At 36.4% G+C, this 21,768-nt stretch overlaps 1 protein-coding gene across 5 annotated transcripts in view; it reads left to right on the top strand.

The window, feature by feature from the left end:
- The window catches only part of ELMO1 (engulfment and cell motility 1), a 517,404-nt gene that overhangs the window by 155,687 nt on the left and 339,949 nt on the right, over nt 1–21,768 (top strand). For all 5 annotated transcript variants that reach the window (XM_004676859.2, XM_012720936.1, XM_012720934.1 and 2 more), the window contains exons 5-6: nt 8,770–8,820; nt 16,387–16,556. In XM_004676859.2, coding sequence (XP_004676916.1) covers nt 8,770–8,820; nt 16,387–16,556 — 221 coding nt within the window. The remainder of the gene's footprint in view (nt 1–8,769; nt 8,821–16,386; nt 16,557–21,768) is intronic.

The raw sequence follows: 21,768 nt of genomic DNA, 5'->3' as shown, positions 1-21,768 counted from the left end.
AATGAATACTTCTTTCTGTCCCAGATACTCTCAGAAAAATTCTACTCACCTGTCAATGGATGAACTACCCCATATGAATGAGGACCAGTGCTCTGAGATTGAGAGAGAGAGAGAGAGAGAGAGAGAGAGAGAGAGAGAGAGAGAGAGAGAATCCTTACCTCTCCAGAGCAACAGTTGAAAAACCACTCCCTATTTATCCCCCAAAGTCCCAGAATGCCTGCTTAGCTCCGTCCTTGTGACCTTGCAGTTCTCTCCTTGGTACTGCTGGGAGTTGTAGTTTTCTAATCACTGGAGTAGTGTGTGGAACACAGAAAGCCAGAGTAGGTGGTGCAGTCCACAAAACTCTGCAGAGTTCCTTTAGGACATACTTTCCCCTTAACACTGTTACAGGGCAACCCCAATATGAAATAAGTTGCCTGACTGTGGGTTCTCATCTGTGCACTTAAAGGGACTCATAATAAGATTCAACAGCAGGCACACACAAAGAGGTTAAAAAAAGGAATATTTACAGAAGAAGGGGAAATGAAGAAATGAATAACTCAGGGAGAAAGAGAGAGAGATAAATTAGTGAATGTGTTCTACCAGTTCTGCTGTCCTGAAATCCCAATGGCATGCTGAGGGCAATGAAAAGCAAAGAGTCAAACCAAGAGCCAAAAGCTAAGATGCCAAGAGGCCAAGAAACCAAGAGGCCACGAAACCAAGAGCCAAGCAAGCTCCCAAGGCCCACATGTCTGATTTTATACCAACCCTGGCTCCTTAACTCCACCTTCAGTTTCCAGCAATCCTTCCTTCAGTGATGATGAGATTTTTAATTTCCAGTGTCCAGATAGCTTTGGTCTGGAGTGGGAGTGGGATCCACAAAACCTGTGTGAATTTTTTTTCAGGGAATCCTTTCCCCCTAACATTCCTTGCTTAGTTCAAGAAAGGCACAACTGACTTAACTGAATACTGCTGGATTTATCTTGTGGAAAGCTGCTTCCTAGGGGTAATAAATTCAACTTACCTGTTGATGAGACAGAGCTGTCAGTGTATCATTCACCACAGTCAGGGAGAGCCCTGCAATACAAAGCTTTGCAGAATCTCAGAGGGTGACAGTATATTGACCTGGGTTCAAACAGAGATGTATAACAGAGATGCTAAGAGATTTATTGCAAGTCCTGGCTATTTGAATTCAAAATCCATAGTACAAGACTTCAGGAAAAAATAGGTTGTAAATCTGGGGCAATGACTAAATCAACTACCCACTGGTTGAATTTCTTCTACTTCAGGGACTATCAGCTCTACTTTCAAGGACTTTGAGTATGTAGACAAAAGCCCACCCAGATTATATGGAGTATTTTCTTTTACTTAAAATGAACTGATTAGGGACTTTAATCACAATGCAAATGTGATTAAACCATAGTTATACTGAGGTTAATGTTTGAATAACTGGAGATTTAGCTTAGTCAAGTGGACCTGTCAAAAGATCATCATAGAAGGAAAGAAAGTTTGAAATCTGAAAGTTTGATTTAGGAATATCTTTCTAATTGTGTATAATTTATGATACAGTAGCCCAAGATTATGGAATCAGCATTTGAATTTTGAGATGAGGGCTTCAAAGTATGTTTAGAGTGAAAACAATTGATGGTTTCCTTTGAAAAGTTTTATAAACCTTTCAGGAAATCTAGTACTACAGAGTCACACCACTCACCTATGCAGAAGGCTCCTGAAAAAAACAAAACAAAACAAAACAAAACAAAACTGCTATATATAAAAGAATAAAGCTAGACTGCTACTTCATATCATGCACAAAAAACAACTGAAAATGGATAAAAAATTAAACAAAACCCTTGAAAAAGACCTGAAACCATAAAATATACAGAAGACAATATAGGCAAAACAAGACATATCTCAATAACATCTTTAAAGACACATCTTTAAAGAAAATGAAGGAGAAGATAGAGAGTGGGGATTACATCAAACTAAAAAGCTTCTGTGCATCAAGACACACTAACCAAAACAAAGAGACACCCTACTATTTGGGTGGTAACTTTTGCACACAGTAAAATGCATAAGGGACTGATCACAAAGATCTACAAAGAGCTCATATGACTCAACAAAAACAAAGTAAGCAGTCCCGTCAAAAAAATGGGCAGAAGAGCTAAAAAGTCATATCTACAAAGAGTAAATGCAAATGGCCAACAGGTGTCTGAAAAAAATGTTAATGTCACTTATAATCATGAAAATGCAAATCAAAACCACCTTACACCAGTAAGGATGACACGTGACACATATTAAAAAACAAACAAACAAACAGGCATATGTATTTAAAAAAAATCAACAGGCAACAACAAATGGTAAGGATGTCGAGAAAAAGGAACTCTCCTACAGTAATGGTGGGAATGCAGACTGGTCCTACCACTATGGAAAGCCGTGTGGAGGTTTCTCATACTACTAAAAATGGAACTACCATAAGAATCAGCAATTGTACTCCTAAGAACCTATCCAAAGGACACAAGAACTTAAGAACTTTAATTCAAAAGGATACTTGCAGCACTATTTACAACAGGTAAGATATGGAAACAACTCAAATGCCCCAGAATAGATCAAGAAGATGTGATATATATACACAGTGGAATACTATTCAACAAACAGAACCCTCACACCATTCACAGCAACATGGATGGTGCTAGCCAGGATTATGCTCAGTTTAAAAAAAAAAAAGTAAAAAGATATAAATATCAGATGGTTTCACTTATAGTATGAATATAGGGGAAGCAAATAAAGGATCAAGGAAAAAACAATAACAACAAATAAACAAAATTAGCAGGCAACTACAGACATTCTACAAAGGAGGGGGAGGTAGAGGAATCAAAACAGGGGAAAGAAGAGCACAGCAGACTATGGCATTGGTTAAGGAGTAAACTGGTAGTGGGAATTTTATAGGGAATATACCTGAAAAGAGAGAGCATGCAAACATACATTTTATAAAAATGAGTAATTATGAAAATATATATGTAAATTAATTTATTAAAAAGATTAATCAAAAAATTAAAAAAATGAGTGTTCAAAGTCCTATTATTGTAGACATCAAACTGTAGGCTTTCAGGTTCAACTGAGTGTGAGGATAGGGTGGATAAATTCTGTTCTCAGCCACCCCTCCCCCTAAAAAAAGCATACCTTTCTAATGAAGTAGAATATACTACTCTCACTGACAAACCATTCTCCTTTTGGTTTATGGAACAGAAGCAGTAAGCAGAGATATGGCTGTCAAACTTGCCCTTACATGTGATCCATATTAATTAACAGCAAATCAGATCCAGAATGTCATCCCACTTATAGTCATGCTTTTTTTTCTTTTTTCTTTTTTAAATAGCTAAGAGTCAATCTACCTTTTAAGTAAACATGCATCCTAATCTCTAATTCTTCTCTGCTGAGTAATTCTTGCTTATATGTTAGAGGAGCCTCTTGAATACCATCTCCACTGAAAACCTTTTCTTAATACTCTCCTCTTCTCTTGTATTTATTCAATGCTAGACACCTACTCTGTGGGCCCACAGCTGATGATCTGTAACCAAAATAGTTATTACATATTAGCTCCTCGCACTTGATTGAATTCCCAGAAAACAGTGAAGTCCTGTTTACTTTTGTATCTACCCCTGTTTCTTATCTGTGATCATGCTTATGGTAGATTTATCAGTCAACAAATATTTATTGAGTGTTAACCATATGTCAGGTCATAGATATTTCCTTTCCTAGATAGGAATGATAAAGTAGTGATAGACTACCTACTGTTATGAAGATGGCACTGATATTCTGAGGGTGGGAGCAGATAGCTGATAAGAAAGTAAATCACACACCCACTATCAAGGAATACCCCTTTATTTTTTTAAAAAAGATTAATTTATTTATGCATACAAGAACTAGGGTATAGGCTAGAGGTGCAGAAGGTGAGATGAGTCACCAGAGTGGGAAGCGGAAGGGCCAGATCGACTGAAATACACTGCTGAGAGGAGCAGTGGGCGAGACAGGAGAGGTCTGCTGCACCATGTGGTAACCTCCCTACCCAGGGATTGAACTCATGCTGCAGTGGCAATGGATAGCTTTATAGTGCTGCATTTTTAACTCCTTGCACTACCAGAGAGGGTTCTAAGGAATACCCCTTTAAAACAGGCATAGAAGACCAAGTGTGGTAAGTGTGAGTGAAAGCTTGCAGCTGTGAAGCATGCTCTTTGATAGAATTCCTCCTTAGCCATGTTGGTCATCTAATTTGCTAGTATGTGTAATACTGCCATCTATGTGCTGCTGACTTTAGTGTCTTGATTTAGTATAAGATCAATGGCACTATTATTTTTATTGATCACATTATGTATAAAGACTAGCTAAAAACAAAGAATAATATATATCAGTGTACTTTTTGTTTGTTATTTTTGTACTTTAACCATAAACAATTCCTTTATTGGAACATTTACAATGTGCTAGACACTATTCTGAGCACTTTGAATTGATTATTTAATCTTCAGAGTATCTTGGAAATAGAAACGTCCCTGTTTTATACATGAAGCAGCTGGCACAAGGATAGCTAATCTATCCTTTACCCTTTGCCCTCGTTTCCAAAGATAGGAAGTGTAATGGGGGCCATTCCCAGGTAGTCCTATCTGGAGACCAGGTAGGTAGTGAAATGTGGGTCACATGTAGATGGTACTGTATGGAAGTTCTGCTTTTAAGTTGTGCTCTACACTGTCTGTATGGAATTTATAAAATCAGAGCAATTTATAAGCTTTTTCCCTTTGTTAACCAATTTTACATTTTAAGCTTGGCATTTCCTTAGTAAGCCTAAAGAGTCAGCCCTCAAACAAAGAGATGTAAATCCATTCATCTTCCTAATAGAATATAGACTGTGAAGCAGAGATGCCTTTGAGTTTAATCTATTCTTTGGAAGAGGGTACTTAAAGTTTTTAATGTATACATTAGCTTTTTGAATTATTTCCTTTCCAAAATAAAAAAAATATTGATTAATTTATTTCCCAGGGGAAAGGAAGAGAGGGGAAACAAGTGATCTGTCATTTGCAAAATCTCAGGGAGGAGGGGTCAGCACAGCTCTTTGTAACTGCTGTAGTTGCTCTCTGTTTTGAGCCAATTGCAGGCAGGGCACAGTGCATATGTCACCTGTAGCTCGGACTAAACTCTCCTGAGCAATGACTACTTTCTTCCATTCTTGGAAAAAGAAAGCTTAGTCTGGCTAAGTATCTTGTGCTGAGTGCTTGCAGAGTGTGTTATGAAATAACAATTTGATGGCTATCTGGCAGTGCTTTTAATGCTTTCTTCTTTCCTTCTCTTTTTTGGTTGGTTTTACTGGGAAGAAAGTTGAAGCTTTATTAAATTCAGAGATGTTACAACATTTTAACAATGCCTAGGTGAAGGGTTACTTACTAGTATCTTAAACAGACAAAAATGACATCTTACTTACTCTTAAAAAAAAAAAAAGTTTTATTTGTGGTTAAAGGACTGGAGTATAGGCCAGAAGTGCAGGAGCAGTGAGAGGATTTAACAGAGACAGAGTAGGGAGCAGAACAGGCAGATTTACAAAGTACACTGCTGAAGGGAGCAGTGGGGGAGGCAGGTGAGGTCTGCCGTGCCATGTGGGTCACGTCCTGGGTCAGATGGAATTCACACCAGCCTCTGCCAGCTTCACAGATGGTGTGCTTTTACCCATTGTGCCACCAGGGAGAACACTTACAAGTTTTTAAAAATGAAATATTTATCATAGAGACAGAGACTTTCTGCTACTCTGTTTTAAGTAGGTAAATTGTAGACACAGATTTACTTTTTTAATATGAGGGAAAAAATCAGATTTGGAAGGAATCTAGCAAAAAATAAAATAAACAGTTAAACAAACAAACAAAAAACAGACCAATTAAATCTGTTTTCTTGGGTTTGCTTGAAGGCAAATATATTTTTGAAATCATTATGAGAGAAGAAATTCTAAAACCTTCCTCTAACAATTCATCAGTTTGAAGGGATTATTTAATCTTCACAGTACATTGGAAATAGACACTGCCCTTATTTTGTACATAAAGATGGCACAAGGACTGTGCCAGGGATTGAGAATTGTACAGGGTAGTGATGTGTAGATTGTTATAGAAAACACTAATTCATGTTTGTAGCCTTAAATTTGTCTTTTTCTCACATTATTAACAAAACTCCAAACCAAACTGATTTTTTTTTCTTGACATGCATTTATTTATTTAAATTGTGTTATTTCTTATTAAGGCAACATTGGTGAACATCTTATATGATTTATGGGTTTAGTTTCACACCTTATCAAATGTATTTAACCATACCACACCCACCACTGAAGCATCCATCATACTGTAACATAGTCCATTAGACAGCCCCCTCTTTTAGTCCACCTAGTAATCTCAATTCTGCAGTATAGATTTCTAGGGTTTAAGTTTGTCTCTTACATTAGATTCCATATATGAGTGAAATCATCCACTATTTGTCTTTCTCTTTCTGACTTACTTTGCTTAGCATAATCCCTTAGGTTCCATTTATGTTGTTCCAAATGGCAAGATTTCATCATTTTTATAGCTGAGTAATATTCATTGTGTATATATGACACATTTTCTTAACCCGCTCATCTATCATTGGGCAATTAGGCTGTTTCCATACCTTGGCTTTTGCAAATAGTACTGCAGTGGACATAGGGATATATATATATATTCCCTTCTAGTCAGTGTGTGTTCTTCAGCTAGATATCTAATTGTAGAGTTGCTGGAAAATATGGTGGGCTTACTTTTGATACTTTGACAAACCTGCAAACTGTTTTCCACAGGGTCTTGACCAGCCTGGACTCTCACCAACAGTTTACAAAGGTTTCTTTTTCTCCATAACCTCACCACTAATTATTGTTTCTAGTTTTTGTGCTAGGAACTGTTCTCAAAGTTGTGAGGTGGTATTTCATTATGATTTTAACTTGCATGTCTTGATTAAGTAACAATGAGCATTTCATAATGTGCCTGTTGGCCACCTATATGTTTTCTTTAGAGAAGTATCTACTTAGCTATTCTGCCCATTTTTTGATTGAGTTAATTATATTCAATTTGTTGAGTTGTCTTAGTTCTTTGGAGATTTTGGATATTAATCCCTTAAATATCTTTTCCTGTTCAGTAGGGTGTCTGTTCTGTAACGGTAGTTTTTTTTTTTTTTTTTCATATACAGAACCTTTTTGCTTTGATGCAGTCCCATTTGTTTTTGCTTTTCTTTCCCTTACCATTTTAGTAGAGTCCCCAAAGATGTCATTGAAACTAATGTCATGGAATATTTTGTTAAAATTTTTTCTATGCATTTCATGGTGTTAGACTTACATCCAAGTCTTAATTGATTTCAATTAATGAATTTTTGTATTTGGTGTGAGATAGTGCTCTCATTCTTTTCTTGTGACTGTCCAATTTTCCAAACCCCATATTTGAAGAGCCTTCTGTTCTTTATTGTATACTCACAGTTCCTTTATCACAAATTAATGGTCCATATAAGTGTGGCTTTCTTTCTGCACTCTCTCTCATTGGACTCTTTGCCTGTTTTTATTCTAATATAATACTGTTTTGATTACTTTTAGTTTGAAGTTTGAGTGTGTGATATCTCTATACTTTTTGTCAGGATTGCTTTGGCTATTTTGGATCTTCTACAAAAACTTCAGTAATATTTTCTTTATAGAAAGCCATTGAAATTTTGATATGTATTGCTTTGGATCTCTGTGTTGCTTTGAATATTGCTTTTGTTCGAAATAACATGCCCCAAGACCATTTCCTAGAAGACTTATCTTGGATCTCAGGAAGCCAAATGTCAACATTGCAGTAATAAATATGGAGGTCAGGGTATCAAATGTTTATTTTTACCTAAGTCTCCCCTTGCACTTAATTCTAACAGAAAAAATAATTTCCACTGTTGTATTTTTATTTCATTTTATTTTTCAAGATTCATCATCATTGTAACAAGTATCAGTATTTCACTCTGTTTTACAGCTTAATAATAATCCATTGAATGGATATGACACATTTTGTTTTTCCATTCATCAGTTGATGACCATGTATTATTTTCACTTTTTAACTCACTGAAATAATGTTTCTATTAATTTGTGTGTGTGTGTTTGTGTGGACATAGGTTTTATTTGCTCTTGGTTGTATATGAAGGACTAGCGTTGTGAGGGCATATTTTCTTAATAATCTTTTCAAATTGTATATTATGTTCTTGGGCCCCTATTTAAGTTTATAGTCATTTTCTCTGTGCTGAAGGTTGTTTATAATTTGATAAAATATTAAAAACCTAAGTTTCAGATTCAGGTTCTTTTTTTTTTTAAAAAAAGATTTATTTATTTATTCATACAGAATTGGGTGCAGGCCAGAGATGCGGAGGGTGAGAGGATTCACCAGAGACAGAGTGGGGGAGCAGGCAGATCAAGGAAGTACACTGCTGAGGGGAGCAGCGGGTGGGTCAGGAGAGGTCTGCCACGCCATGTGGTCACCTCCGGGGCAGGTGGGAATCAAACTCATTCGGAAGTGGCTTTAACTTCTTAGTGCTGTGCTTTAACCCGCTGTGCCACCAGGGAGGGCCCAGATTCAGGTTCTTTTTAGAAATAATTAAAAATTACTTAAGTGAGTATAAACTGACTATAATGCATATTATATGTATTCTCTACTATGTTATATTTATCTTTGTTCTCTTCTTTAATAAATGTTGCATTAATTTGAAATTTAAATATATTGCATATTTTTTTTTCTTTTCCAGAATCGCAATGAAATAAAAAATGGCAGTATTCTTCGATTAACTACATCTCCAGTAAGTTGATCTTAATTTATAACTTTCCTGTGAAGCTTTTGTTCTCCAGTTCTACTATATATGCTTAAGGGACATTAACTGTTAAGGGTGATTTCAGTACATAGCAGAAGGTCTCTAAATACAGATTTTGGAATTAGCAGGCATTCCTGTCTTTATAATTCCTTTAGAGCATAAAGACTTTGTTCTAGGTGGAGTGTAAATAAATAAACTTTAAGATTTTAATTTGGTGGTCTTCACAATAATTCTCATAGTACAGATGTAATAACTTAGCAATGCTGATTTTTTTGGTTTTACCTACCCACTCACACATCTACATAATACCATTTGACAAGGAAATCCAGCAAAATTAGAGACACATAGCCAGTTAATTCCCTTTAGAGTTAGAGGTTTTATGTGGGATGTGCTACGTGTTTGTGAAAGAGTTTAAGCATATTCTGCTTTTGGTTAATAATTATGACAATATAGCAAATACAGTTTAAAGAATAGTCTACTTTTGCTGTTTCACTGACAGCTGACTCTGGATTAGGCATTTTAAAGTCTTCCATTAAAATCTGCTAAGCTTTATTTAGCATATTTAGACTACTGTAGAAGACTGTGTTGTTTATCTTGACCTCTCTTACTTGCTCATAGATACTTGGAGTGGTAACATTATTTTATTTAAACTTTTTTTTTTCCACAGTGCATTTTATTGGTTTCCTAAAAAAAAATCTACACGAAATATACTAAGTGTTACTATTTTCACTCTGCATATGTGATGAAAACTGTGTCTAACTCTCATTTTCAGTTTCCACTGAAGCCATGTGGTAGGCTAAAAATAAATTTAAAAATTGGAAAAAGCATCTGGCTAAAATTAAATTGTGGGTACTGTAACAACCACAAATTCTTGTTGAAATTACATTAGAAAGGCTTAAGAACTTTTAAACATTTTACCCAATAATATTTTTAACATAAATATAGTGACGAACTCAATAGAAAGCATTGATGGAGTTGGCTGAACTGCCTTTTGATACTTTCTTATTCTACATATTGAAAATTTTATTTCATTCTCATTTTTCAATGGCTACCTGATGAACTGGAACTTTTTTTGTCTGACTTTGTATCGATCTCCTTACCTCAGTCAGCATGAATTAATGTTAATTTGACCTTTAGAGACCAATATTTCATTTGGCTTTTGTAGTTTGTATTTATCCTGCTACAATTACTCATCGTCTTTGTGCAGAAAGAGTACACATTGCATATGTGTATTATCCCCATGTTATGATTTAATGTTGTCAGGGCAATGGAGTTTGTGTTCTTCAGATGTCTCTTACCTTTCCAGCATTGAGAAAGGAAAGATGACAAAGTAATGTAGACAGTGAATATTATGAGCTGGACATCATCTACAAGAGAATGGCTTACATTTCTAGAGAACAATAGTCTCGATACTGGAATCATTGATAGCACTTTTAAAAAGCTGGTGCTTAGGTCCAGGAATCTGAATAGCAGGGTCTAGAATTGGGAATTACTCTAACAGTAAGATATTTTGGACCTGCAAATACACTTGTGACTAGTAGATTATTTTTTAGTATTTGTGTTTCACTAGAAAATATGGGTCAGCATATGCTCTTTCATTTTTTAAAAAGATTTATTTATTTGTGCATACAGAACTGGGGTACAAGCCAGAGGTGCAGGGGCGGTGGGAGGATTCACTAGAGATGGAGTGGGGAGCAGAACAGGCCAACTAATGAAGTACACTGCTAAGGGAGCAGTAGGTGAGACAGGAGAGGTCTGCTGCACCATGTGGGTCAACTCCCTGGCCAGGGAGCCAAAGAAGCTGGTGCTAGCTGGTAGTGCTACAGTTTAACACATTGTGCCACCAGGAAGGGCCCCCTAGTGACCATCTTAAACCTGGTGTCTTTCAGTTGTCATATTTACCCAATGTCTTGTCAATATAGTCATGAACATTGTGTATAAAGTTGTGTGTTTCTGAGCAGTTGAGGGTTTGTGAGTTTCAGATAGTGCATATAAGTGGCATTTCCTACTACCTTCCAGTATTAGCTTATTTTACATAAATTTTGACTACAGTTCTTACCAGAAGAAACTTCCAGGCTATTATTTTAACTCTCCTGAAATTTTTGTTTGAAAGTCTTTTCAATAAATATATTTGATAATAGAAAATCTCTTTAAGTAGGACACAAAACCTAGAAGCCATAAAGAAAAAGATGAATAAATTTCTCTCCCAAACATAAAAACAACCCCCACAGTCTTTATGTTTGGAAGGAACCCAGATTCAATTCAAAAACAGCAAGTTAGGAAAAACATTTGGCAAAGTGCATATTAAATAGAAGGCTAAATTTTCAACTTACAAGATCACTTATGAATAGATAATAAACTGCCTCAAAAACAGATGGCCCAAACTACTAGCAAAATGACACAACTGTCCCTATCTCTATTTAGATTTGGATCTTACAGACCTGTGTATCAATGTCTATATATCAGGTTGCTATTTTTACCCTAGTAGATAAAGCCAGAACAAATAATAGGTATAGATATATAGGTAGATAAATGCTGCAGTATATTGATCTATAGATATATCTATATATATATAGATAGATATATCTATAAATAGATATACCTGTATCGATCTAGGTCTAGATCTAGTTGTAGATGAGAGGAAGGAAAGATAGGAACTTCCTCTGAAAAGAGATAAAAATCTATACTTTGAGATAATCAAGTTGTGAGGCAAGGATTCTGTGGGTGTATTACTTTGGCCTCTTTGAAGGGTACTAAACCTATATCCCCCAAGTTTAAAATCTATATGCTTTTGTCTTGATAATTTTACTGCTGAGAATTTGTCCAATAGATAGAAGCATAAACTCCCTCTTCCCAAACACACACATTACACATGTCCATATGGGCTTTATGAATCATTGTTTTTAGTATTCAGGAACTGAAAACCCATTATATGCTTATCATCTAGAACTAATTAAATGAATTGGATAATAGGTATGTGATAGCCTCTCGGTAGCCATTAAAAATGTAAGTTGGTAACCTGGGTACATTCTGCCTGGGAGACATCTCTAAAGCTTATTATTAAGTGCAGAAGCAAGTTGTCAATCATTGTGTATAGAATGATGCTGTGATGTACATGGAAATGAGGTGTATATTTACAAATAAAGCAATCGCAATAATTCTCAAGAAATAACACTCTGTTGACATTATGTTCACTTTAATTTTTATAATTTCTGGTATAGTTATTTCTTTGTGTGTCATGTGCTAGTATGATTTTTAATTAAATGGCTACATGCACAGATAAATATTATAGTCACTAAAGTGTACAAAGGTGAATCATGATGTTCCACACTAAAAGCCTTTCTATATTGAGTCCTTTTACATTATTCTTGTTCATTATTCCTAGATTATTCTTGTTCATTATTCCTCATTTTGGCCTGTGTGAATGTAATAAATAAAACTGCTTATCAAATATCTACTCTTGCTTTGTCAGCCCCAAGCCTAATCCTCCCTTTCTGTTCTCCCTTGTTGATGTAGCCAATATTAGAAACAAATAGATCAAAAGGACCTTTCACACTTATTTTTAGGTCTAGTTACACGAAAAAAAAAAAAAAGATCACTCTTTGGATTCAGTTGATCAGAGGTTTATTAAAATCACGTCTTTTAAGTTTCTTTAAAACAGTTTTTCTCTATGGATTTGAGCAACAAAACAGATTACAAAATGTCTTAAACTTAATTTTTTTTGCCATTACACTTAGAAGCAATGATTTAGAGATATTCCAGTGAAGGCTTTTAGGCAGATGAGGGACAAGATCACTCTGTCTATTGTCCATGAACGGGGATGGGGAGAGTTGGGGGTACTGGCAGGTACATCCACCAGTGCCCACTCCTGTCCACTCCTTCTGCCTGGGCTGACTCCCTTTGAGCCTGGTCCCATACCTTTCTCAGTTCAGGGTGGTGAGTCAGTCATGTTGTGGAGCTGTCTGAGTGACTTGTAAAACTTATTTTCTATCCTTGAAACAAAACTGGAAAGGAAAACTTACTTCTTCCTTTCAGGGGAGCACAATTACCATTTAGGCTTCCCTCAGCTCTCCTGCTCCTGAACAAGTTGGGCCAGTGAACTCCTCTGCTTCTCTACCGTCACCTCTGTCCACTTTCTTCTTTGCTAATCAGTCACAGACATCCTAGCCCTCCTTCTGCCCCTCCAGATATGCTAGATTTGTTCCTCCTGTCGCCCAGAATATCTGCCAGTGTGGTTTGTCATGTTTCTGCATAAATGCCCTTTCCTTAGGCTCTTGTCCCTAAAAAATGCTCATCTTTAAAGGTCACTTTCACTATCAAATTCTCCCAATTTTAGGCTTTGCTTTGAAATTCATCACTACTTAACTTCTCATTGTGGATTTGTTTTACTGTCTGCACCGTATCTGAAGATGTACATCCTAGGTGGGTGTGAATCTTGCTGTTTTGTTTGTTGCTGACCCCAAGATGCAGAATGGTGCCTGGCTCAGAGAATGCGCTCCAGAAGTTCTTTTTGAATCAATGAGTAATGAGGATTCTGTCTTTCATTTTGAAGGGATGTCGCTTGGAAATGGATCACTGTAAAGACTTGTTTGAATGCATCAAGAAAAATTATTTGCAAAGTAATCGTCTTCAATAACTGTTGTCAACAAGTTTTTCTAACTAAAGTCCAGTATTTATTTATGCATACAGAACTGGGGTACAGGCCAGAGGTGCAGGGGCTGTGAGAGGATTTACCAGAGACAGAATGGGCAGCAGAACAGGCAGATCAGTGAAATACACTGCCGAGGGGAGCAGCGGGAGGTCTGCCATGCCATTTGCGTCACCTCCGGGGCTGGGGATTGAACTCATGCTGAAGTAGCTTTAGCTTCTTAGTGCTGTGCTTTAACCCACTTTGCCACCAGGGAGGGCCCCCTACTTATTTTTTAAATAAACATTTCATCATTTCTACATCATTTAGAACTTAGAGGTGAGAATAATATATAGCCCTACCTGTTCCCTTTCAAACATATTGCATTAATAAGTATACCAAAAGTTTGACATTCTAGACTGAGTCTCATGTCAGGGATTAGTGTCCCTGGAGCCTTTTTAACTGCAGACTGTGTGATGAGAGTTTCTGTCACCTGAGAACCACTCTGTGGCTTTGAATGTTGAAGGAAACTTCAGTGTGATCTCATCACATTTTCTGAGTATAGAATAGGGAAATGAGACCAGGAGAGAGACAGAGTTGTTCACAGCTAACCAGAGACAGAGCTGGAAGTAGCCTCCCACTTCTATTCCTCATTCAGGGAGGTTTTCACCACCTCTAGCCCCAGCTTGCCACACCCTTCCAGCCTTGTAAATGCTGTGTCTCCTCAAATGGTTTGCTTAGAATTAGAGGCCAAGAGGAAAACTTACCCAACAACAAGTACTTCAGGACTCTACATTTTTATGACGAATTGGTTCCTTAGATGATGGCAACCTGGGAAGGAGTAAAGTCAGGTTTTGAAGGCAAGAGCACTGTTTGAAAACTGAGTATATGGTTCTCAGGCACTAGATTGAGTGCAGGAAAGGCATGGATATTACCAGAGTAACCACTCAGGCCACTGCATTGCGGATTGAATATTACACTTTGCTATTATTTGAAAGGGCATTTACTGCTGTCACTGGAGTGCCTTTTTGGCTGAGACCTCACCTTCCACAGCAACAGCCTATGAAGTGTGAGATTTGAGACTTAACTGCTTAAGTGTCTTCAGAGTTCTGTATTAACTCCAGCACTGACAAACTGTGTGACCATAGGCATGTGACTTAACTTCTTTACACATCAGTTTTCTTTGTAAAATGAATATAATAAAATCAGATACCTGATAGAACTATTGTGCAGATTCAATGAATTTCTTCTTGAAGGTAGTTAGAAAAGTGACTCATAAAAACATAGGTGAATATTAGCTATGCTTACTATTAGTATTAATAATGCCAAACACTGATTGTTGTCATTAATAATGAAATTGAAATATTTTTGAGCACTTATTATTATCATGTTCTATATAGTAAGTGCAGATTTCCTGCTTGGAGAAAAATATATTTTTTAAGGAATTTAGAGTCCCTTAAGTTAATATTAGATGTTAGTGTTAATGCTATATATCTATTTATAAATTTTAGATAATAGTGTGCCTTTTAATAATTTTAAAATGTAAAGCCATTGTCTCATTCAACTTTCCATGCTTTCTTCTGTGACTTGCCAAATATCTAAGGGTCAGTGAATAGGGAGGGGTCATCTCTTTTCATCTTCTTATCTTCCAATTTCTGATAAACAGTGTCAATTTAGGTTATAATTAAATGACGGTACACAGTATGTCTTTGACCAAATGATGGAGCCATATATTTAAGCCTTGACTTGGTCCCTGAAGAACTGCTTCCCTTCTCTATTGAATCTCCTTCTCTCCCTGTGGCTTCTTCCAGGTGATCCTGAGGGGAAGCTGAGTAGCAGGGTAATTAGAAGGTTGTGGAATTTGTAGGGGTGGAGTCATTTAGTTCTCAATGAAGTGGATTCCCTTCATTTTGCAGTTTTAACCTGTTATAACTCCCATAGTGCTCCACAGATTTCTAATCAGATTCTGTTCCAGGCAGATGTTTTATTGCCTGGGAGTCAAATACTCCAATTTCTTCTTCCCATGAGATATAATATAGTTTCAGGGATACAACAAGTACCTAGGAAGGTGTGTCTGAGATTAACAGGAGCTTCAGCTATTGCAGTTTTGAGTTAAGCAACACCTACAACATATATCTAGTTATTTTTATTAAGCAAAAGCACAAACTGGTATATTTAATGTTTTATCCTTCTTGCTGTCTTTCCCAACCAAAAAGTAGATATGTAAGCCTTCCTGGGTGAATGACAAACTATTAATTAGGATCCAATATATTTCCATTCCTTTATGTCCTACATGTAGAAGTCAAGTGTATATGCTTTAAAAAAGAAAATCTAATTCTCAGGTGAAGCTGCAAATTTGTTTTCCTAATTATTTTGTTTTAAATTCATGTAGTTAGTAGTCAATACATGTGAAACTGCCTTTGAAAAAGTGAAATTTGTAAGCATCATTGAATTGTACTGAACATTTTCAGTAACCCTGGAAGATTATTTGGGTGGCTAATGAAGCTTTTTAACACTGTGTAGGCAGCTATTACTCAGCATATTTATTGCACAAGGGAGCATACTGTATAAATATATGTAATTGCTTAACTAAGAAATAGCTTTTTGTCACCTACAGAAAATAATTTACTTAACAGATAAACATTCTTACCATGTTTTCCTTCTTGTTGCCACACCCTCTTCAGTTTCTGGGATTTTACTGTACTTGTGCTTTTGTTTTTCCAAGAGATGGGAATGTGATGAGAAATTTGCTTCATCTAATTATGAAATTAAGAGACTTTATCCTGAGATAGAACCCATATTTGCATGTAGTGTGCCTGTAATCTGTTTTTGTCCTTTTTTGCCTTCATTTCTCAAGGGAAATTTAAAATTTTATCTATTGTGGTTTGCTGTGTGAACACTTTTGCCTTTGGCTTTGCCCTGTCAAGGCTCAAAACGCCAAGCAGCTCCATGAGCGGATCCAGTCCTCAAGTATGGATGTCAAGCTGGAGGCCCTGAAGGATTTGGCCAGCCTCTCCCGCGATGTCACCTTTGCCCAGGAGTTTATAAATTTGGATGGCATCTCCCTCCTCACCCAAATGGTGGAAAGTGGCACTGAGTAAGCATCTTTTATCCTGACTTTCTGTCTTATTCTCTTTAGCATTCTGGCAATTTTTTTTTAAGAATTATTTATTTATGCATACAGAATCGAGGTACAGGCCAGGAGTGCAGGGGCGGTGAGAGGATTCACCAGAGACAGAGCGGGGAGCAGAACAGGCTGAATGATGAAGTACACTTATGAGAAGAGCAGTGGGCAGGTCAGGAGAGGTCTGCTGCACCATGCGGATCATCTCTGTGGCTGGGGATCAAACTCATGCTGAAATGGCTTTAGCTTCGTAGTGCTGTGCTCCAACCCATTGTGCCAACGGGAGGGCCCACATTCTGGCAATTTTTTAATGTTCCTTATGCTTTTATTTTTTAGTTTTAAAGAAAAGGAGTTGTGATCCTGTGACTATGAGTCACATACTGTGTTTTAAATTAGTATTACCTCACTAGTAACAGTAATAATAATTAACAATAATAATAATAATATCAGATGTTGGTTAATCAGGAAAAAAATGACTATCAAGATAGTGCTTGACTACTTAAGATAGGTAACTTGTAGAATCAACACAAATGTCCAAACATTGACCACTGGATCAAGAAGAAGTATTATATGTGCTCAATGGAACATTATAATGTAATGTTTTATAATGTTTTACAACTCAGCAATCAAAAAAGATAAACTAATGCCATTTGTAGCAACATGGATGGAACTAGAAGGGCTTATGCTCAATGAACTAAATCAGAAGGAAAAAAGAAAAATAGATTTTTCACTTACAGGAGGATCTAGGGGGAAAAGGAAAAAATAACCAGAAAACAATAAATCAATGATCTTATGTAGGATGGGAAAGGTATCAAAGGGAGAGCGGGAAGAGTGTAAAGGACTGTAGAAAGGGTGCACAGTGAGTTGGTGATGGAAATTCTATGGAGACTATACCTGAGAAAAGAAAGCAAACATTGTTCACAAATGAACAATAATGTAATATATATATTATAATTATATATTAAATTATATATTAAGAAAAAGATATTGTTTGAAGAGGGATTTGGAATTTGAATTCTATAAAATAGTGAAATTTCAGATTTATGAGAAAAAAGATTAGGTCATTATCTGTAAGAGTCTCAGTAACACTAAATTATAATTATATCAAATATAAATGCCTCACATGCCTAGCCTCAACAAAATTTCCCTTCAATTCTATTAAGTCTTGCCTTCTAAAAATTTATGGAGGAAGAATTTAATTCAAGTATTGAGCACTAGGAAATTAGAGGTTGCACCAGTTACTTCTGAAAACCTTACAGAAGACGTAACAGTCAGTAATAATTGAGTCACATTATGAGTGAGGATGGGATGGGCATGCCTACTTGGAGGGATTTCCTTTTCAGGGAGTTTTGATTCTCTGACATGATTCAAGACTGTAAGGAGCAAGATGCATCCCTCTTCCATTTGATAAACTAATGCCATTTGCAGCAACATGGATGGAACTAGAAGGGCTTATGCTCAATGAACTAAATCAGAGACCATCAGAGATCTAAGCCAGGATATGTGAAATTGCAAAGTAAGTCACTTGTAGATTAATATTGTACATTAATAGTATACCCAGCCAGGAGAATACTTCTCAGGAAATAGTTAATATCATTGGGAACTGGGGGCTTAAATCATGGGTGGCTTAAATCTCTGTACCATACCTGGTGATTCAAAGAATGAGCAGATGACTGTACTTGCAGCAACCCATGTCAGCCCACTCCCTTCCTTCTTTCCTTTCTCTCTTCCGGTTGCCTCCTACACTTGGCATTATTTATCCTCTGCAATTGGCATTAGTGAGAGATTCTTTCATTATCCCCCTCATTCAGGGGGATGTTTTATAATAGAAGGAATATCTCCCATACAAAAATGTCCTGTGGAGTTTGGAGTTGGGTATTTTACCTCACAGACAAGTAGAAAAATTGTGTAAGGTTGAAGGGAGAAAAAGTCGAAAAGCACTGAAAAAAAAAAAAAAAGACAATTGTAGACAGGTTTTTATTGTTTGAATGATAAGGTTTTGGCATTCATAGCTTTGAGAACAGCAGGAAAACTCAAATTCTGGGTGTTATCAGAATCCAGAGTTGTTGCTATAAATTTGAGTGGGAGCTTAGAACAGCTAGTGAAAAGTTAAGTTTAGGACTACCAAGAGGCTTACCCAGCGAAAAGGATAGAAAGTTCTGTCCAAAGTGCCAGGCTGAAATCTAGTATGGTGTGTCTCAGATGGAGTATTGGGAACAGGTCTCACTGGTAACTCCATGTTGCACATGTGCGACACGAGAAATGTCACTACTGAGTGAACTTTACATGAGCCACAGTAATTGAGTTCCTTTATAAAAACCAAGAGCCATTACACTTTTTCATATTTTAATTACTTATATATAAGCCTTCTCCATTTGTTGCATATAGCCAACTTTCAGACAGATAAACAGCTTAAATTGAGTGAGCTTAAATTTGAATCTGGCTCTTCCCTTTTCCCTTCACGCTGTCTCACTGGAAAGGACTGATGTCTTTCTGAGTGCCCATCAGTACCTTCACAATGAAGACGGAAGAGGGAAGGACTTCGCTCTTCCTCAGCTAGGTCCTGTAACACACCCTAGGAAGTTATTCTTTTAAGTCACAGCTATTTATCAGATTATTCACTCATATTAAAAAGTAAGAGAATGCTATCTTTCGCATAAGAAAACCTGGCTTCTCAATTAAACTCAGAGTAATACTTTAATTAATTAATAGGAAACCTTTAGAATAGTGACTGCACAAATTATGTAGATGCTACAATTTGAAAGGCATTTAGTCATGACTCCTGGGCAGACTTCCAGATGGGAAAGGCAGAGGTTTCCTAAGTAGGACCTGTGGAAATTTTTAGGAAACACTGAAGTAGTGTAGGTGGAATTTTCTTTTTACTTTTGTGCTATAATGAGATTCAAAGATTACTCGCATGCTTGTCATTACCCAAGGCTGAGCTTTTGAAGGTTTCTCTCCAGCTGCTACCAGGAGGGGCTATGGCTACAATTACCACAAAGGAGCGGAGTGTCACTTGGCAGATCTTAGCATTTAAAACCTGAATTTGAGTCTTACCATCCTTGTGGAATGGAATTTTGAAATTCCATTCTTAATTTCAGCTTGAAACATAAATGTAGAAGTAAATAAATTTATGGAAACAAGTTTTGCTTCAACCTGAGCAAGCCAGCAGTGTTAGGGAAGGAACATTGCAAAAACAGAACAAAACAAAACAAAACAACAGTATTCTAAAGAAAGTTGGATATTAGATTTTTTAGAAATGATTTATTTCATGTTATTTGAAAGAAAAATATACCTACAACTCTAAATCCAGTGTAGTGAGTAATACTGCATTTCTTTGGCTTTTAATAAAACATTGTGTCCTTTGTCTATGCTTCTGTGCACACAGATAACTGCACAGTTCACCCTGTGTCCTTTCACTTTTAGACAGTCAGAAGGACGGGGGAGGGGGGCATTTCCAAGCATGAAAGGGCAGGATCCTTAGTTTCCTTCCCACTTGGCTACATGACAGGAAAATGACGCTGTTGGAAGATGAGTAAGCTGTACCACCAGCCTGCCCAGAAAAGTCAGGATTGAAAACAGTAAAATTTTGTGAATTTAAAGGAACTCTGACAATTTTTTGAAATTAGCTTTCTTTTCTTAATAAAATAATAATATTTATTGTTTAAGGAGGAATATATAAGTAAGCATAAAGAGGAGAATAAGAATTATTTGTGATCCATTTCTTCAGAGACAAAAACTTTTAACAGTATAGTGTGCATTCACTTATTTATTCTCTTAGGTATACTCATATGCACAGGCACTGAACATGTAGAATTGTAATAGCATGCTTATTATAATCTGTTTTTTTTTAACCTAACTATATTTCCATGTAATTATTTTTGCTGTCAGGGGATTATTTCATTTGTAAAGCTTCAGTGAGATGCAACTGACATGCAATTTAATACTTAATTGGGATGTGCACAATCTAGTTAACACTATCATTGGACATTATATCATTTTCAGATTTTTTCTTCATTGTGAACATTGTCTAATTAGTTTTCTTTTAGTACAATATTTGTGTATATTCACTATAGTTATCAAATAATTTTGTTGAAATAAAAATCCCAATTCATAAAGTACACATATCTTAAAGTGTTTTAAAATAAGAACATGGCTTGTTGAAATGTCCTGATTTATGCTTTTCCCTTTGTATGGGAGTGTGTCCATTTATATACAATACCCTGATTAATATGGTCTGATCTGGTGTTCCTTAGATTTCTAGTTTTCCTAAGAAAAAGCAGTGAGGTATTTGAGGAGTTCTCCTTATTCTGAGGAATTTACAAGTACTTTTTATAACCTTTGAAGTCATTCCTCTAAAATTTGGCCTTGTAATAAAAGTGAAAAAAGTACCATAGTTATTTTAGTGGTATGTGTAAATCATTAAGTAATTCTTAAAAGCAAACCAAAAGTTTGTGTTAATTATTAATTCTCTTTCCACTCTGTCATACATATGACGAAGGTAAGGATGTTTGTAGTTATGCATATGTAGAAAAATTTGTTGCCATTGTTCATTAATACAAGAACAATTCCTCACTAAACTTTTGCTATTTCAATCCTTTTCTCTTAACCTGATCCAGAGCTTAGGAGAGGGGAACACTAAGAGATCAACTGAGTTAAACTCTTGATTTATAGCAAATCCATCTTTATGGATTCATTTAGCAAAGTGTATGTTGTGCTAAATATTCCTGATGCAAGGGTAGGAGCATGTGTGGGGAAAATGCAGAGCTGGATGGCAGTTTGGGAATACCTGGGATCTTTCATGAAGTTTTATCTTTACGCACACACACACAAAAAGAATTTCTTTTGAAGAAGTAACTATGTATATGTGTGTGTGTTTGTGTATATGTATATACATATATACATACACACATATGTATTTAAAGATCTATTTATTTATGCATACAGAACTGGGATACAGGCAAGAGGTGCAGGGGCTTAAAGAGGATTCACCAGAGACAGCAGAGTGGGGAGCAGAACAGGCAGATTGATGAAGTACACTGCTGAGGGGAGCAGCTGGTGAGACAGGAGAGGTCTGGTGAGCCATGTGGGTGACTTCCAGGACAGGGATCAAACAGTGATGCCGCACTTTAACCTGCTGCGCCACCAGGGAGGGACTGGAAAAGTAACTTTGTCAACTTCCAAA

Source organism: Condylura cristata, unplaced genomic scaffold (assembly GCF_000260355.1).
Source record: "Condylura cristata isolate star-nosed mole 26May11 unplaced genomic scaffold, ConCri1.0 scaffold00005, whole genome shotgun sequence".
Taxonomy (NCBI): domain Eukaryota; kingdom Metazoa; phylum Chordata; class Mammalia; order Eulipotyphla; family Talpidae; genus Condylura; species Condylura cristata.
This window is presented reverse-complemented; position numbering and strand designations above follow the sequence as displayed.